This window comes from Zea mays, chromosome 3 (assembly GCF_902167145.1).
Source record: "Zea mays cultivar B73 chromosome 3, Zm-B73-REFERENCE-NAM-5.0, whole genome shotgun sequence".
NCBI lineage: Eukaryota > Viridiplantae > Streptophyta > Magnoliopsida > Poales > Poaceae > Zea > Zea mays.
Genome location: NC_050098.1, coordinates 32,120,486 through 32,145,963, shown reverse-complemented (window position 1 = coordinate 32,145,963; position 25,478 = coordinate 32,120,486). Strand labels below are relative to the sequence as shown.

Here is a 25,478-nt window from a genome sequence, read left to right as displayed (position 1 = left end):
AACCGGTCTCCACATGCACATGCATGCATCATTCAGACCATGAACACATGAGTGGCTAGTAAGCCTTATTGACTGAACACTACTGGAATTCGGCTCTTTGCCAAGTGCCAAATGTTTTACCGAGTGTTTTTTTCAGACACTCGGCAAAGAAGCTTTTGTCGAGTGCCAAGTAAAAAACCCTCAATAAAAGAAAACACTCGGCAAAGAAGCTCTTTGCCGAGTGTTTTTGTTTTCGACACTCGGCAAAGAGTTTCTTTGTCGAGTCTTTTTCAACACTAGACAAAGACAATTTAAAAATCATATTTTAAAGCAGTAAATTAATTTAAATAAAAAAGTTTTCAACAACAAATTTGTATAACTCATCAAGATGTATAATTTATATTTTCATCATTTCTTCATATGACAAAATAAAAGTAAATTTGTTCATAAAACCTATATATCTCTCATAGTTTATGAAACTACAAGAGAGAAGTATAAGATTTGTGAATAATGTTAGAACCATCATGTGAGATGAATAAATGACCAAACAACCAAAATAAACTTTGTAGATCTTAAGTTTGTAGTTGGAAACTTTTTCATTTGAAGTCATCTTATAAACGAAAACTACGTATGAATTTAAAAAAATTAAAATTTAAAATTTGAAAACGACCTCGAAAGAAAAAACCATCAACATGAAAGTTGTAGGTGTTGAAGAGTTATGAAACTTTGTAGTTGACAATGTTTTGGTTTGAAATCATCTTGTGATGCAAAACTATGTTTAAATTTTAAAATTTGAATTTTTCAAACTATCTCGAATGGAAAAACCACCAAGATAAAAGTTGTAGGTCTTGAAATGTAATGAAACTTTATAATTGATAATATTTTGATTTGATATCATCTTACCATATCAAAATTCGTGTGAAGTTTTTAAATTTGAAATTCAAATTTTGTAAGCACTCTCAGATGTAGAAACTATCAAAATATAAGTTGTAGATCTAAAAAATCAGTGCATCAAATAATCAAATTAATCAAAAAATTGGTACTCATAACTATACTTAGTTAATTGTTAACCAACTCACAACATTAGCTAGCTCGAGCCAGAATAACAATTTATTAACTGAGAAACGAGAGACGAGACCTAGAACCTACTACACCAAAAAATAGATTGCCAAGATATACTAAATTGTGGATTTAATAAAAACTAATTTAATACTGTAGATGTCATTGTGTTTTATATAAATTTGATCAAATCTGCATTAGTTCAAACCAATGATTTCAAGTCATCCGACTAATCGCGATTAATCGGACTAGTCGGTTTTAGTAGAGCGACGAGAGTATCCGACCCGATTAGGTCGACTAATCGTCCAGTCGTCCGATTAGTCGTCGACCAAGTGCGATTAGTTGTCCAGTTAATGTGTGGACGATTAGTTAGGTTTGGTTGGCTGATGGCTGGCCTGTTTTGCTTTGGGCTGGACGTCTAGTAAGTCTGCAACTCTACATCATATGTTATAATATGTTATGTAGTGAGTGATATTCTTCTGAAATCTGAATTCTTAATTCTGAAATATGATCTGAGTGCCTAACAATTCTAGTATTCATAATTTCTATGATGTTCTGAAATCTAAATGTTCAATGGTGTTCTGAAATCTAAATTGTCCACTCTCCACTATCCAGTTCTAGTATTTATATTTATTTTGTTTGGTAATTTGGTTACTTTGATATTGTCTCCTATATGCTATATGCTACACATATATCAATATTACATTATTACACATATATATAATTATATATATAGGTCCTGACTCTGTACATGTAAATATGCAAGAGGATCGGTAAAAACAATCAGATCGACTAAGATCTAATTAGGGTTTGTTCGGTTATTTTCAATCCATACGGATTGGAGGGGATTGATACGGATTGGAGGGGATTTTGACTTACTAGGGATTGAAACCTTCTCAATTCCCCCAATCCATATGGATTAGGGTAGAACCGAATAAGCCCTTAGTCGACCTCACGATTAGTTACCTGGTGGTGTCTCGAATAGCTAGTCGAGCGACTTAAAACCATTGGTTCAAATTATATATACGCCTAAAACCCATGGTCGTGGGATTGCGGACGAAAAAATGGCTATGGTCAATATGTTGATCTATGGAGATAGAAAACCGTAGGATCAAGATCGAACGTCGTTCGGACTCTCCGTGCGGCGGCCCGCCAAACAAAAACCACCACCGTCCGCCAGCGCCGCCGCGGTCGTCGTCGATGGAGTTGGAGCGGATTCCAGCGGCATCCGCCATGGACTGGAGCATCGACCTCGACAGGGGTCTCCGCTCCCGCCAACCAGGTAGAGTCGACCGCCCCAACCCCCCTTCTTCATCTCTTTTCTATATCCCCTCACTCACCTCCGCTCTCGTCCGGCCGCAGCAACGCGCGTCCGCGCCGTCGACGCCGCCGGCCCACGCCTCCGCCAGCTCTGCACTTGCGCCACCGCCCCCGCGCCCGTCGCCTCCGCGTACGGCGTCTTGCCCGGGGAGGCGCGCGTCTTCGCGGAGACCATGCTCCTCCGCCTCGCCACCGAATTCAGGAGCGCCGACGTCGCCATGCGGGTCCGCATCATCAAGACCCTCCTCAATTCTGCCACGGGTCCAGGGGCGCTAGCCGGGGCGCGCATCACGGAGCCTGACCAGCTGCTCAGGAGGGTCAAGGTGGTCTACGACACTGGGAACAAGCGGGACAGGGCGCTTGCACTGCGCATGTTCGGGTGCTTCGCCGACATCGCCAAGGACAGCGTGCACGTCCGCTCTCTCATACTTTCCAGTTTGAGTGCCTCCAGTGCTTTGGAGGTCACTACCTTCCTTCACCTCTCACACTCAGTAGCGCAACGAATGATATGTCCCAAACGCACGTCCTACCTGATTGGATAAAATGTAATTGCCATTTAGTGTTTGCAAGCTGGGAGTTGTCCACTTTTGAAGATTAACAAACATTCTTGTCGAATGGCAGGTCAAGGCTGCAATTTTTGCGGCTAGTTGCATTTGTCATCTGTCAGATGACTTCTCAAGGATAATTCTTGAAGTGTTCAGAAGATTGATATGTTCTCAGACATCAGAGCCACAAGTCATCATGTCAGCAGCTAAGGCTTTCTGGAAGCTTGGTTCTACGTTGGCTGTTATCCATAAAGTTCATGAGGTGTTTATGGATATACATTTGTCGCTTAAACACAAAATTTATGCATTTACCTCAAGTTTGTCAACGTGTGTGCTACCTGCAAACTTTACATATACATGATTGTTCGCCCACACATATTGAACTATTGTTACACCCATGACCAAGCTAACATACATGTCATTGATAAAAAAATACCAATAATTGATACTGGGGATTTTTGAATTGGAGAGACCAGGATAGTGTTACATTCTGCTTTCACATTCCTATCAAGGAGTATTTCTTCATATTTGTGTATGCTGTTGTTTTCACTGAACTTTAAGAAGAGTTTTTTATTGTCTACCTCCAGGTTGGAAAACAGATGGTTCTAGGCACACTGGAAGACGTCTTCAAATCTGAAATGCTCTTTTCACTCTCAAGACTGTCATCCAAGTCGATCATTTTGTTTTCTGACCAGGTAGCACAATGCTATCATCCCTTCAATTGTATTTTGCTATTATTGTCATGTTAAGCATATAGTTTTATTTATTGAAAAGATTCAATTTAAGTGACATATGGTTCCAAATTTCCATCGGGCAATTGCGTGTTTCCTTTTTCAAACAATATTAATTTTCCTATATGTAGGGCTGGTGAGTCTGAGTGGCTCAGGGAGCTAGTTCTCAAGCCGGTGACCCGGGTTCGATCCCCGGTGTTGGCATTGGGAAGCCTCTCTGTTGGCCTTCCTTGTGATCCCCCTACTTCATCCTTTGTCAGTTTTCTGGAATACAACTTCTTCTTTGTGCTTTCTGTATAGTAAAAGCACTGCTAGATAAAATTTAAATTATGCAACATTTGGGTCCATGTTATACAGCTTCATAGTACTTTGAGGTTATCCCAAAAAAACCTCCTTCCCTTCTTTGGCACTAGCATTCATACTGCACCCTCCGTTTTACATGTCTGCAAACTTCTATATTAACTTAAAAAGCTATGCATTTATCTGATTCTCTGGATAAGAGACCCTCGGGGCTAGCAACAATCCACAAATATGACTATTCTCAACTGTTGATTGGTTTTGAACTAATTTTACTTCTTTTATCAACTTTCTATTGCAGGTGGATTTATTGTTACTGTTTATGGATCATAATTCCTCTTCTATGAAGTCTGTGGCGTTAAAATGCATGTGTTTTATGTTTCGGAGAAATATCTGCCATTTTCCAGTTATTAGGAATGTTTTTGGCAGATTGTTTCCATTAATTGATGATGAGGATTTTCCACTTGACTGTAAGAGCGATGTGTTAAGGATTCTGCAGAAGGTGATGACTACTTGCCTCTGCGCTTGATTTATATACCATTTTCTCTTATCTCATTGTAAAAGTACATTTTCAGATGTTATGCAGTAAAACGTCAAGTAATCATCGTGCCAATGGTTCTGAGTTATCTAAGCTACTTCTAGCTGCTGAAAGTTCTTTAGATTCTTCTTGTTTGGAGGTGCAAGGTACCGCTCTGGAAATTCTTGTGGAAATCTTTTGTATTCTCAAGGAAGTTGGGTCAGATAACATATCAGTTCTCAAGGGTTCGTCATTTGCACATGCTGAGTGGCAAGGAATAACGAACAATGTACCATTAACTGAAGATAATAGTATGAACGGACCTCTGTGTAAGATCATTGCAATGATTGTGAATCATATTATATCCCTGGCCAATGAAGTTGCTAGCAGAGATATCTGCATATCATCTGCAGTGGATAAGGCATACAAAACTCCTTTCAGACTTATGCTAAAGCTTGTTTCATGCTACCCTTCTGCTGCTGCTGTAACTCTTCATATACTGAAAAGCCTTGTAAAAGAACTGTTTCTAATTAATGGAAGTGATTACTCTGAAGTTTCTGTTACATCTGTTGAACCATTCCAGACAAGTGTTGCCCTTAAAGAATTGAGTACTTCAGATGACAATGTTCAACTGTTAGCTACATGCATCAAAGCTTCCTGCATTGGAACACTTATTGGCAATGGAAAACTGGATTTTCTCAAAATTGATTGCAAGAATAGAAAGTCCATAATGCATGATCTAATTTGTTGCATGCTCAAATTTGCAAATGCTTGTCATGAGGTGCTATGTGAAACATCTGGTGCTAGATACAATCTTCATGATAGCATCAAGGGTCTAATCAAGTATGTGCGTCAGGATGCCCCTCAGCACTGGAGCACATATGAATCCTTCCATTTGATAATGTGTGCTTGTGTTACCCGGAATACTTGTAAAATCAATCGTGGTAATCAAGAATCTGGTGATTCAAAAGAGCATCATAATACACTATTCACTCCTTCTGTTTGGATAACTCAGGAATTATGTGCACTTCGAATGACCAAAATGCTTATAAAGAAGCAGAAATACTGGGAAGCTTATAGGTCTTCTATGTACTGTTGTTGTAAAGGTCTTTGGTTCACAGCTTCTTTTGTCTTCAGAAAACTGGCAGATGCTTTTGAAGCAGGCTCTTTCAGTTTTTGGCTCAAATCGTTGCTACTTTTTTCTGCTGGCGAAATTGAGATGAAGCTATTGTTTTTTTCCTCAGCAACTATAAAGTTAGTTGGTGAGCTAAAAATGGAGGGTGATTTAAGTGAGGATCTTTACTGTAATGAAACAGATGCTGATAGCACCCTCAGTAGATCATCAGAGTTACATGGTTTCCAAGCAAAGATATCTGATATTTGTGGCAGAACATTATTAGCAAATAATGCTCTTGCATCCAGTGCCTCTTCAGATCATGACTTCGTATTCCAGAGGTGGTTCATCAGCCTTAGGTCATCATTTCTTGAGGTCCTAACAAAAGTTCTTGATATCCTTAATGCACACTCTTCCTATGAAGCAAGAGGAGACCATTTATCTTTGTCTGGAGAGTTTGTCAAAGACCAAGTGCTTGCTTTGGATCATTGCTCTCTAAGATTAAGTGACTTGGCAAAAAGTTATGACCTTCTTGCTGCATCCCATATGGACCTGGAGCGACATGGCTCAAGTAGTATAGCCAGGCTTGCTTTCATGTGCTCACTTTTGGCATTTTGTACTGCATATTCTGTTTATTTCTCAAAGGCATGTAACTACGTAGAGTACTGCAAGCTTCCAAAGAGGTTTTCCCATGCTTCAATCCTACAAGATTTGTATGGAAGAGTAGATGGGTCTGACTGGCAGGTTGTTTCCCAGCTGCGACAGTTTATGTCCACTTCTTTTGACGAACTTGACAGCTTACAGTCCAGCACATGGATCAGTGGTTCATGTAATCTGGAGAAGGATTTGTATTCTCTTTGTCATTTTGCTGTGGCATCTTTGCTTGGTGTATGTGATAGTGCTGAAGCTGAAAAAATACAAAATGGAGAGGATTGTTTATCTGCTTTGCAAGGAGGATTGCAAGTGTTGTCCAGCATCTTGCAGAAGTATTTGGAATTGCCTTTTGTGGTTCCCAAGTACTTTTTCAGAGTAAAGTGAGTATGTTGTTTCACTATGCTGGATGAATTATATAGCAAATGACATTTTTTGTATTAGCATATGTAAGTAACTAAGTACTGTTTAGGGACAAAAAGAAAAGTTAGTGTTATTAGTATTAAATTGTTACTTTTGCAGCAGGATATGCTTTGTTATCTTTCCTATTTATATGTAATAATGTTCCAAACACTACGCTAATGTTTGGGCAAATGGAGCTTCCCAACATGATATGACGTTTTCATTTTTGGCATGTATGCAGGCCTTGCCTTGGTGCTGAACTTTACATATTTGATTCAAATCATTTGAATGAAAAAGGAATGTCTATAGAGCCTGGTTTTCTATTGTCTCTAACCCTCTGCATGAAGTGGAAGTGTGTGTTAGAAAGAAGCACCATTCGCATCGTGAAATTGTACTGCATTTTGGCCGCAAGCTTAGAGACCTGCTTGGATACAGCAGGAACAAGAAGCAAGCAGTTTGATCAGCACAGGACCGCTGAAATGGTCGAATTGAACTCCAAGCTGCTACAGTACATAAAGAATGATCTGAGGAAGGCTAGGAATGAGAAGAAGAATTCCCATAGTGTCATGGAGATGGTGACTGCCTTTGCATGCTTTGAACCAACAGATAGTGGGCAGGGGTTCTCAGGATGCCTGCTGGATGTCTCCTCGTTCCCTGAAGGCTCTTATCAGATAAAGTGGCAGGCGTGCTGTGTCGATGAGAATGGGTCCTATTTTAGTCTCCTGCCCCTGAACGATGGTTCCATATTTTCTGTCCAGAAGTCCTAACTCTAACTGAATGGCCGCTGCGGTTATGGGAATGGAAGATGGAACATACTCTTCTTGCTCGCAGTGTCTGTTCCTGAGTTCATTTTTATGCACACAGAAGGCTTGTGTGTCTATGATCCGCCTATATGGTCTGGGTTTGACATGTTCACTCTATTACTTGTGTTGTGGCAGTAAATTACAGAGGCCTGGTGCTGAGGCTTGTAGGCAGCATGAACTGATGAATGAGCAGATGTTGCTGCTGATCTTCACCTTGCTGCTATTCTGAACAGAATCAGCACTAGCAGATAACATAGATCGTTTGATGAATTGACACAGGTGTAGCTCCACCTTTTCCTATTCTGAATTTGACTTTCTAATGGCTTTAGTTGAGTTTTAGTTGAGTTTCAACTTGTGTAGAAGCAGTACAGGTTCCAGTTCCCCTGTAACTTGTAGTTTAGAGAAAAATAGTATAGTGCTACTCCTACACGGCTAGTACAAGGCAATGGCTCTGAGCTTCTGGATACAATTTTGGATAGTACTATTTATCATACTTTAACTCGAATTCGAGTAGAAATACATATATTGTCGAATACTAATGCAAAATGGATATCGTAAATTTGAATCCAAATTCAGATGTCTAAATTTTGAAGATAACATGTTTTTTATTGATAGTTTCGTAGTCTAATAAAATCATCATAGATGAAGGAATTTAAAACATAGCTATACAACACCGTGTATAAAGACAACTAAAATATTTTAATAATTAAATATATAAAATAGAAGAAAATTATAGATAATATAAATTGAGTACTAAATTCAAATAAATTTTAGAAGTATATAAATAAAACAAAATACTAATTTAGCTGCTTTATCCATCTGTCCCTGCCGTGGATCTGTTTGTTTAGTGTTTGCATGCGTGCACAACTGCTTGCTGATTCCAAATTAATCACATCACCAACTCCCTATCGGCATGTAGTGCCTCCCTCCCTTTGTTTGTTTGGGATCGAATTGGGCACTGATACACACCACTGATGCTTGATATGCAGTGCTCCCTTCGTTTGCATTGCCGCCTATATAGGTCCCATAGTTAACTTCGTGTGCTCCCTTTCATTCTCCTATGGCAGAACCGGTTTACCACCTTCCGTTTGCTAGAAACGGGGACCAATTTATCAATGTTATTATACAAATGACTGGGTGTGCTGTCAATTATATAATATTTGGGATTACTTGAATCACTTCTATGTCACATTTATCAGCCAGAGGCAGATGTTTTTCAGCTGGTTAATGTGCATTCTCTGTCTCTGTGGGCAACCTGACCGATGACAATTCACATTGTACACCTGTTTGTAGCGCTGATTATTCTTTTAATGCAGGTATGTACATGCCTTCCTATTGTTCTGACAGTCACATTAGTATTTTCTAACATCTGAACTTTGTTCATCTAAAGATTGTGTATAGGCCTGGCGAAAAATTGAATCTACGAGATTTCCAGTATCCTGTAAATAACGTATCTCATATCTCTGGATGACTTTATTGCTGACCAACCTGGTGGATCTCTGACTACTGGAGGTAATGACAATTATATCGGTCCATGATCTTCCTGTTTCATTGTTTCATGGATAGAAGATCAAAACGAACTCAGAAGCACATAAATATTGTGAATATGCATGTATTTTTAATAGGATAGTGATCTTCAGCTGGAAACTTGTCTGATCCTGTTTCTTTCTCTACTATATAAAGCAACAGTTTTCACCGTCATCTGCTCCCCTACACTTAAATGGTAAAAAAGATAAAATTATGCACAAATCGGGATTCGAACCATGGTTGTTGGCTCTAAATCTATATTTAGGCCCACCTAACCAACATAACACACGTCTTTTGCTTTATACTCTATACTTATATTACTTATAAATAGAAACTGTAGCGACGCACATGCACTTTGCTAGTATGCACCGATGTGTCACTAACAAACCTTTTTTAGCAACAAAGCCATATATTCTTGGGCTACTGATGACATCTCCAAGGAAGTGATTGCTATATACATGTCTGCACAAAATACATAAGCTCTCTTAATAATTTGTATTTTTTTCTGAAAGGGGTTGAACGATGCTCCCCCCCCCCTAACTCCTTGATATTTATGATAACATCCTCTGATCACTGTTTATATTGTCATCAGGATGCAACAGAACAGAGTGTTGCTGTGGATTTTATAATGTTGGAAGTAGAAGCTGCATTCATGTGCGATGGTGCTTCTAAAATGCCAATTCTTTTGTAAACAGAATTTGTGATCTTGAAAACTTTGTGGTACGGAGATACAATTCTGGTAATGGTAAGGAAGTCTCATGATATTAGTAACCATTTACTAGTTTTGATGTTTATGTTACAATAATAAGATGATCTTTCATGATCAAGCTACAAATCATAACATGGTCATGCTATTTAGTTTGTTTTCTATATCATTTTAAGATCATACTATCATGGAGTTACATTTTGATGAATGACTTACACAACCATCACCCCCATGTTAGGAGTTCCTTACACTCAGATTAACATTCAAAACTGCTCGCATGTAAGGTAAGCTAACACTATATATGTTTGCTATATATTTGGAACTGCAGAGACCCAAGGTCATGGGCTAGTGAAGAGATGGTTAGAACTTAGAAGAGCTTAAGGATGACAAGGAGGATACACTGTAAGCTGTATTTGTGTTTAGAGATCACATTATCGATTCTGTTAAACACATATATTGCAACATGTATGCATCAGCAGACCAGATAGCTGATGGTTTTCCACCTTGCCAGGTGATGAGTCATTTTATAACACCAGACTCACTGTTTAATTCAAATAGTCCAGTCTGACATTTTCCTTTCACTACTCAATGTTCATTTTTGTGACTTGCAAGCATTGAATTTGTTCTATATACCCATTTACTAGTGGAAGAATATGACTGATAAAAAGAACTTCTGCATATATTTTTGGTGATTTTACCATCGTTTGTTTTTCAACCTTTTTATTTCCTTCAGATAATGGCAATTACGTATCCATGAATCCTATTCACATTTCTGTAGCCTCTTCAACAGCTATGCTAACGCAGAACACATTGACTGAACAGGCATGCAAGTACCGTGGTCACCCTATTGAGCTTGTCACCCCAAATAACGCAAAATGGACTTGTCCAATAAATGAACAGCTTGCAGCTTCTGATGTTACTGACACTGCTGTGAGAATTGAAGAACAAACAGTGTTGTTTCTGCCTACTTCGGAAGACAGTCCAAACTTGCAGGGAGCCTCTGCGGTTGGGTTGATAGCCCAGTGGTGAAGGCGGCGTTGTCCCTTTCACCAGGTCAGGGGTTCGACCGTTGGTTCCGCACCCATAAAAAAAATCCCCTCACTGTCCCGCCTGCTCTTGGGGATCGATGTCCTGTGCGCCACCTTCCGTTTGGGCCGCTGCAGAGTGGACAGTTGTACTCGGGCCGTTAGTGATGTGGGCCAAGGTTCAGAGGTTTTCTCAGCCAGGACCAGTGGTTTGGGTCCTTTAGTATTATACCACAAGAGCGGTCATTCCCTTCCCGGCCGTTTTTTTTGCAGTGAGCCTCTCCTTCCATTTCTTTTGATGTAATTGATAGCCTCAACAAACGAAGGTACTATCGGTTGCTTTCTGTTCAGATACAAATATTTTATAAATTAAATGACAACATGTGTTAACAGGAGTCATAATGGGGAGGTTTTATGTTGTGATTCCCAGTTCAAACGATGTTGAAGCTTCTCTAACTGATGAGAGCTCAGATGGGAACACTCAAAGTTAGTATTGCAAGTTTATGTACTCCATCTGTTTTTACATGTTATATTAATTTTGTCCTAAGTCAAACATAGTACTTTGACCATCCATTAAAAAAAATCTTATATTTTCACAGCCTACAAATTATAGATTATGAAAGCATTTCTCATGTAGTGAATCTAAAAACGTAAATCTTATCATGAACTTACATTTTTCTTAAAAAAATTGATGGTCGAAGATACGTATGTTTGACTTAGGACTAATATGACATGTAAATAAAAAGAGTATGATGAATTTCTAGCTTCACAAACGATACTGATATGTCAATATTATCTATGCTGTGCAGTTTTCTATGGTCTATATGAAACCCTTTTCGAGCTTGACCAGGGACTTGTTTGCTCCTCATCATGCAATATTGGAAAGATGAAAATTGGAACTCTTCAGTGTTACTACCTACTATCTTCTTGAACAATCTGAAAAAGGACCAGTGCTCCCCCTGTCAGGGACGGATCTAGCGGTGGGTGGGCGGGGCTCGAGTCTCCCTACCGTTTCGGATCCCATGAAGCCCCACTACAGTCTCCTCTAATCTAAAATGTATACAATATAATGTAGAATGAGCTTTTATACTGCAGCAATTTAGTTCAGTCCCTCCTAAACTTTTTTCTGGCTCTGTCCCTGCCCCTGTTCTATTTTGATTTGTGATGTAGTGAGAGACATATTTTTTATTTTTGTGAAATGTATATTTCACCGCTTGTAGTAAGTAGCCTAAAACCATATTGGATTGGATTCCTACCGCTGAATAACTATCTTTGTCATAATGCTTGTACTTCAGATGCTTATAAGTTGCCAGAATAGAAAGTATTCCCTCCGTCCTAAAATACAATTTGTTTTAGACTAAATATACATTCATTCAATAACCTATGAATATAGTTTATAGGTATGTCTATATACATTCATTCATTCGGGGACATAAAAAAGAGAGCTAGAAAGAACTATAACTATATTTTGATACAGAGGGAGTATTTTGTGGTCTGTTATTGGAACATATCATGCTGCAATTTTGTGGTCTGTTATTGGAACATATCATGCTGCAGAGGCTTGCTGGATTTGAAGAGATATTGCCTCTCCTAGACGTGACTCGAGATTGCAGCTCTAAGGTTACCATGGATGAGAAGGCTTCAAGGATTCTGGAGAGGCTGGAGCCCCCAAGGGCGAAGAAACAGAGAGCGAGCTTCAGCAAGGCCAGCACAAACGCAGCACTGGCACCTGCCAGTAAACAGATCAAGAAGCCGTTGCTGCCGCGTGAGCCGAGCGCAACCCAGCCGCTGCGATCTTCCTTCAACAGGCTTAAGAAGAAAGCTCCCCATCTGACCTGATCTTGGCTACAGCTAATTGTGCAGATCAAGAAAACACTTGCGCATCTGGGGACTGGGGTCGTGAGTTCGTCGAGAGAGATGATGAATGCATCTGCAGCCGAGTGTTGAGGCTGTCTCCAGCAACTTCCTCTATATCCATCCTCTATATCCGTCCTTTATAGTCTTCTCTAAAAGATTCGATCCTCTATATCTCTTTCCTCTCCAACAACGTCCTCTAAATCACGTCCTTTATACTCAAATATCTATATTAAAAACATTTTTTATTTTTATTTTTTGTACATACGTATTTGTCATACTCTCAAATGTATTATACATATTTTAGTTTTGCTAAACCGGTTATTTAAAGTATTCAAATGGATAGAGGACCGTTTAGAGAAACTCTATACATAGAGAATCCAGCAGCGTCCTCTAAATTTAGAGGACCGTTTAGAGGACACTGCTGGAGGGCGTAGAGGACAATTTGATCCTCTATATTTAGGGTACAGAACCTTTTAGGGTTCCTTACTGGAGCTAGCCTAAGGTATATTTTTGCTGCCAAATGTAAATATGATAGAAATCGAACTGCTAGTTGTGTTGATAGGAAATAGTATTACAAGCTACTGTTATTACTCTATGAAATACAGATGAGTTGTTTCTTCAGACTTGAGAGCATAAGCCTAAAGCTTCTTTAGGTCACACATTGAAAACCCACGACATATGTAGCAGATTAGAGGTTACAGATGACAAGTCTACAACTGATCAAGATAACGGTGGCCCACAAGGAATGTGGTACCACCTACAGAGCTAGAGAGTACTTAAAAAGGCTATCAATTTCTGGCAGCACATTTCAGCGAGGAGTCCGGACCTCCAACGGCAGCATTGGAGACGTCGCGCTGGTGCTCGTCCCGCTCCTTAGCTGCTGCTCGGACGCTGCAGACTTGAGCTCAAGCTGCTGCAGCTGATGCACGACGTGCGACATCCTCGGGCGCACCGAAGGGACGTGCTGGGTGCAGGAGTAGACAAGGTCGACGACCTTCTGGACGACCCCCGCGTCCGGCGACTCCTGGATGAGCGGGTCCAGCAGATCCAGGTAGCGGTGGGACTGCACCAGCGGAGTGGCCCATTCGAAGATGGTCTGCCACCCGACGGACTCGACCGACTGCGCGGGGCGGCGCCCGCTGATGATTTCCAGGAGGAGCACGCCGAAGCTGTACACGTCGCTCTTCGTCGTCAGCTCGTTCCTGTATATGAACTCGGGGGCGAGGTAGCCGTAGGACGCGGCCTTGACGGTTCTCTCGTGCATCACCTCCCACGGCACGAACTTCGAAAGCCCCACCCCCATCAGATGCGACCCGAAATCCTCGTCGAGTAGGACGTTGCTTGCACGGATGTCACGGTGCACCACCTGCGGCTTTACCTTGTCGTGCAAGAACCTGCATTGAAAATGACCAGTGGTTAAATAATAAGGTATCGAACACTGCTTGAAGTGAGTGGGCAATATTTATATAAGAAAGTCATTATACATCAGGAGGTAAAAAATAGATACAAACAGCTCACGTATTGAGTAATTTGAGCATTTTTTTCCTCTGTATGACACACCACTACACAATACGTGTCTTATACCAGAATCGTTATTTATAGGTTATAGTAAGTTAAAAACAAGTATGCCGAACGGCCTTTAAATGCATTGCAAATGTTTCAAAGCAACCATAAATACAGTAATAAATTTGAAAGAGAACCTAGTATGGTGTGTCATTGGTGTTGGTATATGTTTCAAGTAATATACCAGACCTACATATCCTTTTTCTTTATGGGCGTTATGTAAAATCTGCATGAACACTAGTGCAGAGCAAATATATTCACAGGTCTATGCATGTGTCAAATGTTAGTGGAAATTATAAAAGAGTGACATAAGAAGCCTAACATTCGTCGGCCACTCTTTCAATGTCTTGGGAGGGAAACAACCTAGGAGAATTCACAGTAAGAGCAAAGTATTTCGTGGGAAGGATGACTTACGCAATTCCCTGAGCAAGAGTTGTGGCAGCTCTCATTCTCATTGCCCAATCAAGGCTCCGCCCTCCTCTGGGAATATGATGCAGCCACACATCCAAAGGACCATTCGCGACAAACTCATAGACAATAAACCGGTCACCATGATCATAGCAGCATCCTTTTACAGCAACCAAATTAGGGTGATATAGCTTTGCAACTCTCCGGATCTCAGAGTAGAAGTCCTTTTTCCTTTGCAGGCTCGACCTCTTAAGCCTCTTGATTGCTACTTTGGATCCATCCGGTAAGATTCCACTATAGGTTCCGCCTGTCTTTGCGTTGCCGGGAAGCCGGTTACCCTCGCTGAAGTTCTTTGTGATCGATCTAAGTTCTTCACTGGTGAATACTTTCCATTGCGGTGCTACCAATGCAGCAGCTGAGGCACTTAACACTTCTCGCGATCTTCTTCTTTTCTTGCTTCGCCTGTAGACAAGCAGCCAAACCACAACGGCTAGAGTGGTTGCCAGGATGAAACCACTCACAGCAATAATGGATATGAAATACTCCTTGTGGCAATGATCATGGTAGCATCTGTCCACTGATGACAAAACTAAACTGTTTAGCACAAATATATCTGAATTTCATGAAAAGCAAACTACCATTTCTAGCGAAACGGGTAAGCCTTGATAAATTACAGACTCACCGTGGTTCATCCTGCAGATCAGACCATGGGACTCACTGCACCTTTTTTCAGTAATAGTTGAAGGCTGACCATTGGTGACCAAAGTACAGAAATCGTTGCTGGTGGCTACTTTACATGCAGGATCACTGCAGTTGGCAGGCAATGGCTCACCAAGGAAGACAGTTTCATTCCAAACAGAGGAATCATCAGACCATTTCCAACCGTTACCGGTACTAGTGCTGTAGTGATGCCCTCCAACCCAGCATCCTGTGGATGATGATCCACAGAGAGACTTCACGAAGTTTAGCTCCTGGACTGATGATACTGCAGCAAGATGCCCGCTGTAGTTATGGCAGACAGCCTCGGATCTATCCCAAGAAAGGGAGGCTGATATGTACATGAAGCATCTGTTCTGAACAGGGCCGCCTTGCCAACCATCAGGGCAAGATGCTGCACAAAGTCGAAGTTGTTGATGTCAAAGCTAAAAAAAATTACTGATAGGGGCCATATGATGATGCACACAGGCCGCATAACGAATTGGGAAGCCGAAAGTTGTGTTTCAACAACCAACATAAACAATATATTAGGTGTGGACGGAAAATCGCAGAGTCATGGCCAGATCAAAGTGTAAAGAAGAGCTAAAGAGGAAAGTGAAGTAACAAATGGTCGTTGTCTACATTTCCTCGTGTCTCTTTGTGGTGAAGGCAAAATCCCCATCCAAAACTAGAAGACAGTTTGCACCTCCATATTGTTCGAGAATCAGCAGGCATGCAGCACAAGAGGTTAGAACAAGGAGTCATATCAATTTGGTAATTCGTCTCTTGGGTGGCTTAGGGACAGCGTGGCACATACATGACGCCATGGCGGCAAACAAAATAATACGTTCGCGGCTCGTTTTAGAATTGGTGGCTAAAATAAGAAGCGGTGGATCTAGTTGCCTTCCAAGGAGGAGGGAGAAGGGAGAAAGGAGGGGGCGGAGCGACAGGGAGAGAGGGTGACTCACGGCTTCGAGCCAGCGCAGGAGCGGCGACGGAGAGCAGTGAGGCAGCCAGCAACATGGGGAAGGCGAGCGCGGGGGCCGCCATGGCCCTCCCACGCCGTTGCCGTCGCAGCGGAGGCCGCTCGCTAACCCCGTTCCCTCCACTGGAAAGGGTCGAAAGCTGTGGTCAGTCGCCGCAGCCTCGGCCGACGCAGGGAGAAGTTGGGGAAGGAAAAAAAAAAGAAGGAAATTCTGACGATGACTGAAGACAGTGAAGATTGCGCGCGTCATAAATGAGGGCGCACCAAACCAAAGGCAGAAGCGCTCCCACTCCCGCCTTGACTACCGGGCAGCGCATTCAAGCCTGCTGTCCCCGCTGTCTGCCGCTGGGCCCAGAGAGCAGCAGGAAACCGGAGGAGCCCACACCCGCCAAGCGGGCTGGGTCGACCTTTGTTCTCTGGCAGACCCAGCCCAGCCCATGTTCCTCTCTTTCTTTTTTCGTGCGAGAGAAAAACAGAGTACACGTTAACGGTGGTCGTAGCGTGGTCGCCGGATCATCCACGTGGCACACATCTAACCGTTCGAGCCTCGATGCCATCTTACCAGGCCTTCCCCCCACGACTCGTGGTGCTGGAGCTCGTCGCCGCCGCCTTTGCCCGAAAATAGCAACCTTCAACCTAGTGCTGGGAATCTGGGCCGGGCTTTTCGGGCCAGCACGAGCACGACCCGAAAATAAGAGCCCAAAGCACGGCCCGACACGAAATAATATGGACCGGGCTAGTACGGCCCGAAGGCGGGCCTGGGCCGGGCCTCAAATTCTGACCCGTCGGGCCCCCAGCACGGCACGCATAGATGGGCCGGGCTTGGGCCAGCACGGCCCAATTAAGCCCAATCTGTTTAATCTCTTTAATTTAGTAAGATATTGACTTTATATTGTTGTTATATTTAGAGTTTATGTGGTTAAATGATGCTATAATTGTTTAATATCTTTAATTTAGTAAGATATGAACTTTATATGGTTATAATATTTTGATTTTATGTGGTCAAATATACGGGCCGGGCTTGGGCCGGCACGGCCCAACGAAGGCACGGCGTGGTTTAGGGCCGGGCTGGGCCACTGTTTTTACACTTCGGGCTGGCACGGCACGGCCCAAAAATTGTTTGGGCTTTCTTGGCCCGAACCCGTTTGGCACTAAGCACGATGGGCTTGGGCCGGGCCGGCCCGGCACGGCCCAATTCCCAGCACTACTTCAACCTTGTCCACCTCAAAAAATAAAAAAAAGAAAAAAAAGAAAAAAAGAGAGAGGAAAAGGGGACAAACCACCAACAACAACCAGAATATCGCATCGCCGTCGCGTCGTCGTCGATCTCCCCGCCCCGCCCGCGCCGCGGAATCTGACACATCTCTCTAATCTCTCCTAGGACCGGGTGCCCTTACATCCACCCGCAACGCAAATCGCCGTCCGAGCCATCGCGGTGTCTCGTCTCCCCGTGCGAGAGGACGCCGGCAGCAGCGGCGTGCCAGTGCGGTGGCTTGGTGGGGGAAGACCGGAGGCGTCGGCAGAGCTCGCGTCCAGAGGTGCACGGCAGGCCTGTTCTCGGCGTCGGCTGGGGGAAGGCGAGTAGCCGCGGTGGGTGATTCTCGCCCTCTCCCACCTGGTTTGGAATCGAATTGAAGTTAGTTTGTCCGAAACTTGGTCCATACGACTCAAATTTTGAAAACTTACCTTAGAAAAACTTGCGTTCCAATGCTCAAACTCCTCTCTATTGCACTGAACTTTGCCCCTCTCACATCACTTTTGTGCCGCTAACCAACCCAATTGCAACCGAACGCCTCAATGCTTGCTCGCCTCGTATTCCTCAATTCCATCGAATTGAATTGCTCATGCTATCATTTGGATCTCTGAGACTTCGCTTGCCCAACAACATTTTTTTTGTAGTTTGCTCTTCCTGGCCGACTAGATCGATAATCTCACTCTCACTATGTGGTGATGTGGTTAATTCGAGATCCAACCCTAGGGATTTGATTCCCACAATCCGCTTCTGCACCAATACCTGGACTCTACTTATGCACACATACATATAGGATTTCTGTTGCGCTATCATATGATAAATTTGGTCTGCAACTTCATGTCTCTTATCTCATTTTGTGCAGGGAAGGACGAGTGAATAATCATGAGCTCGATCTGCCCTTTCGCGGGAGCCACCACTGGTGGTGGTGTATGCCCTGTGAAATCTGATAAGAGCAACACTGGGGTGTGCCCTGCAAAATCTGACAAGAGCATCAGTGGTGTATGCCCTGTCACTGGCAAGGATCATGGTAGCAAGCTCAAGGAAAGTGGTGATCATGGTGAAGAAAAGGGCACCGATCCTCGTGTCGTACCAGCAAAATGCCCATTCGGCTATGACTCCAACACTTTCAAGCTGGGTCCGCTTAGCTGCATTGTCTGCCAGGCACTACTCCATGAAAGTAGCAAATGCAAGCCGTGTGCCCATAAATTTTGCAAGTGTGTTTCGTGCCTCACATCCAGCTCAATTGCATTTTGTGTTTCATTCGTTGCTTCAATAGGTTCTTACTGGATTTCCTTGGCAGGGCATGTATATCACGCTTTAAAGACTGCCCACTATGTGGTGCTGATATAGAGGGTATTGAGCCTGATGCGGAACTTCAAGCTCTTGTTGACCGCTTCATTGATGGTCATGCCAGAATCAAGCGATCACATGCTGCAGGGGATGTGGAAGCAGCAGATGGCAAGAACAAAGTCATATATGAGGATGTTTCCATGGAGAGAGGGGCTTTTCTGGTGCAGCAAGCTATGAGGGTCAGTAATTAAGTTAACTGCTTTAGCCTCTTATGTTGAAATAGATTCTTGAACCTGATAAATTTTAATAACTAATCATTGTCTATTATTCATGGATTTATTTACAATATTGGTGTTACAACTTACAACAAGGCCTTAACTGTTTGGCTCTAGGCTTTTCGTGCCCGAAACATTGAAAGTGCAAAGTCAAGGCTCACTATGTGTGCAGACGACATCAGGGAGGAGTTAAAATCTTCAGAAGATAACTTAGACCTATGTTCACAGCTTGGAGCTGTGTTAGGAATGCTTGGGGACTGCTGGTATGTCTGTTGGCTCTTAACTATTTCCCTCAAATGTTTTTATTCACTTCATCAGCAAACTAAGAAAATACTATGATTACTAGGGTGCAAATGGTTGGATACCTACGGATATGAACATGGATAGCTATATTGTTTCTTGGATTAGAATATGGATATGATTTCAGTATTCGGATGCGGATACGGTTTTGGATATAGTTTATCCGACTCAGATACGGATGGATTTTTAACTCTAAACGAATTCGAGCTTGGATATGGCCAGAAAACATCCGTACCATTTGCACCCCCTAATGATGAGTCATACCAGGATTAGAAAAACAAAAGATATGTGCTGTTGATTTAACACACAAAGATATTTCTACCACATATGTTTCTTTTGCTACCCCCTCTGTATATAGGAGTGTGTTAGTCTGGACGCCAAAAGTGTGCATTATGGTCTAAGGGAGCAAATAAAATGAATTCTGCAGATGTTACATTGATATTTTAACTGTATATTGAGCTAGCTTCCTGCATAGCTGTGCTCTTTCAAAGTGCAAATTTTGTTCATGTTGTGTATCTGAACATTCTTAGTTTTTAACTACCTGAAATCTTTTCCAAATTTGCTGCCTACTTTTAAACGACTTGACATGTATGAGCCAATGTTTTTGTCTAGACTGTGGACTGGCTAATGCAGCTAGGAACTTTTAGTAGGGTTCTAGCCTGATAATTATGCCAGTCTTCAGCTGCTTGCAACTTGTTTGGATGGTATTTCGCCAAATGGAAAAAACTCTGTGGCCTGTGCCAAGCATCATCTTAATTACGGATTCGTGCCTCATGCATTAAGCTAATTGCAAGTTAACACGATCTGGATTGGGATATCTAGCCACCTTGTATTCGACAAGCATAGGATCTGTGATGTCTCTGAATCTGTGGTGACTTCATTTTTCTACTTATCATCAGTGAATCTTCACTCCTGTCACACTTATAATACCATGCGTCACTTTTCATATAATTGTCTTGGTCTTCCGGCCTGTTTGCGATTCATTTGGTATTGATCGACACAATTTTGCTCATTTTATTGATCATTTAATCATGGAACTCATTCCACACTGCATCCTTTTCATTGTATTGTGTTTTCAGTCGGACCTTGGGAGATGTTCCTGCAGCAATCACCTACTATGAAGAAAGTGCTGAGTTCCTCTCAAAGCCCCCTGCAAAAGATCTTGAGGTTCTATTCAATTTTAGTGTAACTGTAATAACATTGAAATTTCACATGCTGATTTATCTTTTACACTTATCTGCAGCTGGTTCATACTCTCTCTGTTTCACTAAATAAAATCGGTGACCTTCGCTACTATGATGGCGACCTCCAATCTGCAAGAAACTATTATGCCCGTTCATTGGATGTTCGCAGAAATGCAGTAAAAGAACACTCTGCTGTGGCTTCCCAGGTAAATTGTAGTATAAACTCTTGGGTGACGTGGAATAGGAATGCTATTGTCTTGAACCGCATAGGTTTTGGTACTTATGGACTTGCACACGACAGAAACAGTGTGATCAAAAGCTTAATCTGGGTTTTCAGCACAAAAAATTGCACAGCGTAAACAGTACGACCAAAAGCTTACAATCTGGGTCTTTCAGCACAAAAAGTATTCTGCTTTCAAGGAAATCGATTTGTTTCTTCTCTTTTTTTGGTGGGGCACATTGTAAGGTCATACTTGAAGCATATATTACTAAAGATTTCACATGATAACTAAAGATCTGTCTGACACATGCTGAATTGAGAGATGTGGTATCACAAACCAGATTTGAGAACCATGAGGGATGAATGAATTCAGAATGTTTGGTAAACAAACACTGAACCGGGTTTTGCCAAGGCAACAGGGACATCCAAACCCAATGTTTGTAGAGGACCAGAGGGTGGTTTTCTTCCGATAATTTTTTTGCTTAATTTGTGATATACCCAATGGCATCCTTTATAGATTAGGTGCATTTCTGCCCTTAGCCAACCAGCTAAGATACTAGCTTATGTTTATTTGCTCATATCAAATGCAAATAACTTATTTGGCTAATCCTCCATTCTAACTAAGTAACTAATCATCCTGACATATGTGCATGTGTACTCATATACTGCTGTGTGTTGCTATGCCTACCTGCGTGCCAGTGTGTTCCTTTGTCCAGGTGGCCAGCCAGCCGGCCAGCCAGCCGGCCAGCCTGCAAACATCTAGTGACAAGCATTTTACTGCATCTGATCTTCTCTAGCTGTTACTTAAGAACCCTAACAATAGATAAATGCAGGGTTGTAGAAAGTTTTCTAAATTAGGAGTGTCACAAGCTACCTTTATATATAAGCTACCTGTATATATAAGTCGCTATCAGTAGTAAGTCCCCATAGATTTCTAGTTCATCTGTGCAATGCTACGTGGAAGTATTGTTCTGGTCCATTTTGGACTAAACTCTTTTTCTTCCTAATATAATGATGCGCAGTTCTCCTATGCATTCGAGAAAAAAAGAGAAACAATGGACCAACAATACTAATGACCTGGAATAGTTGGCAAAATAGTACTTTTACTGTACTCCTAGAGAAAATTGTAGCCTGTTGTAATTGGATAGTAGTGAGCCTTTGTTCCTTTCTGACACATTCTTCTTCAACCGATGGCCTAATTTAATAATTCAGTTGAACAGTATGAAAAATCTGCTTCACTGCAGATGGTTGGTGAAATCCTGTCCTTGATAAACTCCAAATATGTATCTTCTAGGTCAAACGGCACTGCTTAAATTTGAACATGAGTTTTGTGTGTGTGTGTGTGGTGGGGGGAGGGGGGGGGGGGGGGTTGCATTTATTTATTCAGGATTTTTCCTGTGATTCATGAAACTTTCTTTTTTAGAATTATTTTGTTTGAACTGGCGCGCTTGATTCTAGCTGTTTCTATTAGAGCTAATTTGTTGCATAAAGTGGTTTGCTTCTAGCTATCTGTGTCGTATTATTTTTTTTCTCGAACACACAGGAGTATCTAAACCCCTATATAACCCACTAGTTTTAACTTTTGCAAAACACACCCAACCAAATCACCCACACACACAACCTCTCCTAAATCCACCAAACGAGTTGCATCCAGCTACCCACACATAACACGCCCTCAAAACCAACGGTTTGGATAACCCTCTCCTCTCTTACTCACTCAAATCCAATTGCCAATATTATTTGGATCATCGTTCCGCCATCATCCCTCACACGCAAAGTAACCTCATGTCTTCTCTCCTCCTCCTGCGACCCCGCCGTCCCTCCCCTCCCTGGGACCGTAGAGTTAGCACGGATATTAGACTAGTATTGAAAGAAGAGTCATACATAGACCCAAACTCACACACACAACTGTGCTATTTAGTATCTAAATCACCGGTTACAAGACATACTACAACCCAAATGCACTACAGCAGTCCTTCAACCTGCTCCTCCATCAGTGAGCATGGATAACCCCTTAGCTCCTGCTAGGCTCCACCAGTGACATTCCCTTGCTAGGGCCAACACTGTATCAACGTTTGGGGCTGCAGTGTTGAAGACAGTCATTTCTGTGTCGCCAGATACTCCAGGCTCCCAAGATGATTAGAGAATTCAGACCCTTCCTCAGATCACTATATAAACCATCAAGGTTTCTCCACCACTCACCAAAGGACTGATCAGTAGGTTATGGGCCAAGTGACACAAGAGAAAGGGAGAACCAGACCTGTCTTGAAAACACACATCTGAACAGAAGGTGCTGGATATTTTCCTCCTCTTGATCACACAATAGGCAATGGTCTGGATGAGGGAGACCCCTCTTTTGCGAGACTGTCAGTAGTCCAGCATCTGTTATGAGCGACCAGCCACATAAAATCTGCATTTGGGTTGGTGTCCAGGAGTTCCATATTCTCTCATAGGGTTCATAGGAAATGGCTCTCTGGAATAGGGCATCATATGCAGTTTTTGCTGTATATTCCCCTGAACTAGATAACCTCCAGATATGCCTGTCAGGAATATCCTCATGCAACTCTATTGTGGTCAGGATGTCACAAAGGTTTAGGTACTGAAGCAAGGCTGCCAACCCGTTTTCTCCTTGAATATCCTCTACCCATTTCTCATCAGTTTGATCCTCTAAAAATAGTATGTTTGCTTGACATTTTGGGTACTTGTGCAAGTACTGAAGTACCTGAGGCGCTATGTCCTGAATTCCCTTGCCCTCCAGCCATTTGTCCCTCCAAATGAGTATTGATTCCTCTGCCCACTTCTGTTATTATTGCTATGGAGACGAGACCGTCTACATCCTTGCTGACCTGAAGTGACAGATTTGCCCGTGGCTTGCTGGGAGCACTTGGGTTCAGCCAAGGCCATCTTGCTTTCAAGGATAAGCTTAGGGCTCTCAGATCCGTAATACCTGAAGTGCCATATTATTTTAACTTGCAATATTTTGTATATAGGTCATTGATCTGGCAACTTCTCTTGCAAAAGTTGCGGATGTGGATAGAAATCTTGGTAACGAAAGTACCGCAGTTGAGGGTTTTGAGGAAGCAATTCGATGCCTTGAGAAGTTGAAGCTGGATTCTGAACAAACTACCCTCGAACAGCGGGTAGCTATTACTGATGATCCTTATTTGTTCCTCCTCTCAGCCTGTATCTGTTTTATTTTCTGAACTAACCTTCATCGTTCACATTTGCAGCGCCTCTCGGTTCTCGACTTCCTGCACAACCAGTTGGCCGATAAGTAAGACATAGTCTTCTCCTAAGAAGGCACCACCAGCAGATATCTCCTCATGGTAATGTTCAACTCTACTACATAAGGTTCCCTTTGGAAGGAGTTGGTCTAGAAGCAGCGATGAGTGTGTGTTTACCATCGTTTGAAACTTTGTCACGGCACAAAATAAGAGCTCCTGCACTGTAAATGTAATCATATATATGCTCATCGAGTATTCTTGATGATTGCCGATATGGTTTAGTAGTCTAAGCACTCTGGTTTGTCAATGTCATAGCCTGGAGCAGCGCATAAGATGTTAGTTAACTTGTGGCAAGTTCCATCTCGCTTTGAAGTGTCATGTGTGAAGACCTATCCTGTTGTATATTTGACAATAAGACAGGGAGGTAGTAATCAAAACCGTGGCCGTCGTTTCTCATACCATGTGATTGGTTGTTGTACGGTGGTAGCCTGGTTCGTATGTAAGGAACCAGACTCTTTGTGCACAGGCTAGATTCGTGCATAGGCTTTTGTTTGTTTGTTTGCATTAGTGTATTCAGTACAGATATAGCTAATGTTTGGTTGTCTGCGTCAGAATGAGGAGTGCATAAATAAATCTTCAAATATTATACATCATGAGTGATTTAATTTTGTTCATAAAAATTTTAGAAACATAGATATAAAATCGGTTTGATGATTAAATCTTTTAATTAGAAGATATAATGAAAAAACAAATTTAAAATGTTTCTCGTAATCCGTGCAGCTGCATGCACAGGTCCTGCACGCGTAGGTACGCCCGTCACGAGCGTACGAGCTCAGCCTGGACGGGACCATCGTTTTGCATCTGTAGAACTTGCATTCACCCGTACGAAAACCAAACAAGTGCTACTTTAATACTCCGCGGATGCAAGTGCACCCACACATCCGAGAACCAATCACGCGGATAGAGATTCCCCGGGTCAAGCTGTTTGCATATTTTAGGGAGAGATTTTGATATTTGCCATCAGCAAGAAACAGGTTTGTAAAATTGCCATCAGGCCCACATTTCATAGACCCAGCTGGACTCACAATTCATAGACACAGTGGTAATTATAACAGGAAGACAACATTGTGAGTGACAAAAATCCAATTATCTCATATTTTTTTAGGTGCGCCTCTGGTGAATCTGGGCCTTGGATCCCAAAAAGTCGGGAAGGATTCGTGTCCATGTATTTCTTGTGAGAGACGGTTGTTTGACTGGAAGCCAGTTCTCCGGTGGCGGTCACAGATCTATCTCTGGTGCTGCTGCAAATTGGAGTCACTTGTGAAGGCTATAGTGACACACGTCCGAACAGTCCGTGACTGTTTCAGCCTATGGAACAGGCAATGTTGGACGTTTTGGAACTGGACAGGTTCGTTTGTATTGACTTGTGCTGATGTCGTTGATTACTATTCTGGGATGAATGGTTAGGAGCTATCTGTTGCTGCTGGTCGTCTGATTTAGCACGGTAGATCGTGGAAGAGATCGTGTGTCTCTGCTGACGATCACCTA

General features: G+C 42.3%; 3 protein-coding genes across 24 annotated transcripts; 2 read left to right on the top strand and 1 right to left on the bottom strand.

Moving 5' to 3' along the window:
* Positions 1 to 2,090: 2,090 nt before the first annotated feature.
* Positions 2,091 to 12,022, top strand: LOC100278013 (uncharacterized). Of its 21 annotated transcripts, none has more exons than XM_035966174.1 (14): positions 2,091 to 2,320; positions 2,401 to 2,819; positions 2,980 to 3,165; positions 3,491 to 3,598; positions 4,233 to 4,433; positions 4,507 to 6,596; positions 6,857 to 7,697; positions 8,618 to 8,734; positions 8,809 to 8,930; positions 9,538 to 9,690; positions 9,980 to 10,053; positions 10,474 to 10,948; positions 11,070 to 11,162; positions 11,486 to 12,022. In XM_035966174.1, the coding sequence occupies exons 1-7, from the start codon at positions 2,128 to 2,130 to the stop codon at positions 7,380 to 7,382; spliced, it is 3,723 nt and encodes a 1,240-aa protein (XP_035822067.1). In that variant the 5' UTR covers positions 2,091 to 2,127; the 3' UTR covers positions 7,383 to 7,697; positions 8,618 to 8,734; positions 8,809 to 8,930; positions 9,538 to 9,690; positions 9,980 to 10,053; positions 10,474 to 10,948; positions 11,070 to 11,162; positions 11,486 to 12,022. The 21 variants fall into 21 exon arrangements, with proteins under 21 accessions (XP_035822067.1, XP_035822066.1, XP_020405755.1 ...); XM_035966173.1 differs by having other exon boundaries at positions 9,980 to 10,162; positions 10,474 to 11,002; positions 11,107 to 11,162; XM_020550166.3 differs by having other exon boundaries at positions 9,538 to 9,684; positions 9,980 to 10,162; positions 10,474 to 11,002; positions 11,486 to 11,970.
* Positions 12,023 to 13,145: 1,123 nt separating this feature from the next.
* On the bottom strand, positions 13,146 to 16,376 carry LOC100384527 (C-type lectin receptor-like tyrosine-protein kinase). Its single transcript, NM_001322116.1, has 4 exons — positions 16,169 to 16,376; positions 15,187 to 15,615; positions 14,511 to 15,081; positions 13,146 to 13,927 (listed from the first exon to the last, which is right to left on the bottom strand). Exons 1-4 carry the CDS (start codon positions 16,248 to 16,250, stop codon positions 13,342 to 13,344), a joined length of 1,668 nt encoding a protein of 555 aa, NP_001309045.1. The 5' UTR covers positions 16,251 to 16,376; the 3' UTR covers positions 13,146 to 13,341.
* A 1,021-nt stretch (positions 16,377 to 17,397) lies between these two features.
* LOC100272990 (uncharacterized) lies at positions 17,398 to 24,388 on the top strand. Of its 2 annotated transcripts, none has more exons than XM_008674164.4 (8): positions 17,398 to 17,821; positions 18,300 to 18,651; positions 18,738 to 18,966; positions 19,120 to 19,265; positions 20,382 to 20,469; positions 20,546 to 20,692; positions 23,697 to 23,846; positions 23,937 to 24,388. In XM_008674164.4, the coding sequence occupies exons 2-8, from the start codon at positions 18,320 to 18,322 to the stop codon at positions 23,982 to 23,984; spliced, it is 1,140 nt and encodes a 379-aa protein (XP_008672386.1). In that variant the 5' UTR covers positions 17,398 to 17,821; positions 18,300 to 18,319; the 3' UTR covers positions 23,985 to 24,388. The 2 variants fall into 2 exon arrangements, with proteins under 2 accessions (XP_008672386.1, NP_001140913.1); NM_001147441.1 differs by having other exon boundaries at positions 17,501 to 17,775; positions 23,937 to 24,363.
* Positions 24,389 to 25,478: the final 1,090 nt, after the last annotated feature.

Coding starts and splice junctions, on each gene's coding strand:
- LOC100384527 (NM_001322116.1), bottom strand. CDS start 16,250: ATGGCGGCCCCCGCGCTCGCCTTCCCCATGTTGCTGGCTGCCTCACTG. Junction 15,616..16,168: donor TCCTGCGCTGGCTCGAAGCC/GTGAGTCACCCT, acceptor GACTTTGTGCAG/CATCTTGCCCTGATGGTTGG. Junction 13,928..14,510: donor ACTCTTGCTCAGGGAATTGC/GTAAGTCATCCT, acceptor TTTTCAATGCAG/GTTCTTGCACGACAAGGTAA.
- LOC100278013 (XM_035966174.1), top strand. CDS start 2,128: ATGGAGATAGAAAACCGTAGGATCAAGATCGAACGTCGTTCGGACTCT. Junction 4,434..4,506: donor TGTTAAGGATTCTGCAGAAG/GTGATGACTACT, acceptor GTACATTTTCAG/ATGTTATGCAGTAAAACGTC. Junction 6,597..6,856: donor AAGTACTTTTTCAGAGTAAA/GTGAGTATGTTG, acceptor GCATGTATGCAG/GCCTTGCCTTGGTGCTGAAC.
- LOC100272990 (XM_008674164.4), top strand. CDS start 18,320: ATGAGCTCGATCTGCCCTTTCGCGGGAGCCACCACTGGTGGTGGTGTA. Junction 18,967..19,119: donor TGGTGCAGCAAGCTATGAGG/GTCAGTAATTAA, acceptor GTTTGGCTCTAG/GCTTTTCGTGCCCGAAACAT. Junction 19,266..20,381: donor GGAATGCTTGGGGACTGCTG/GTATGTCTGTTG, acceptor TTGTGTTTTCAG/TCGGACCTTGGGAGATGTTC.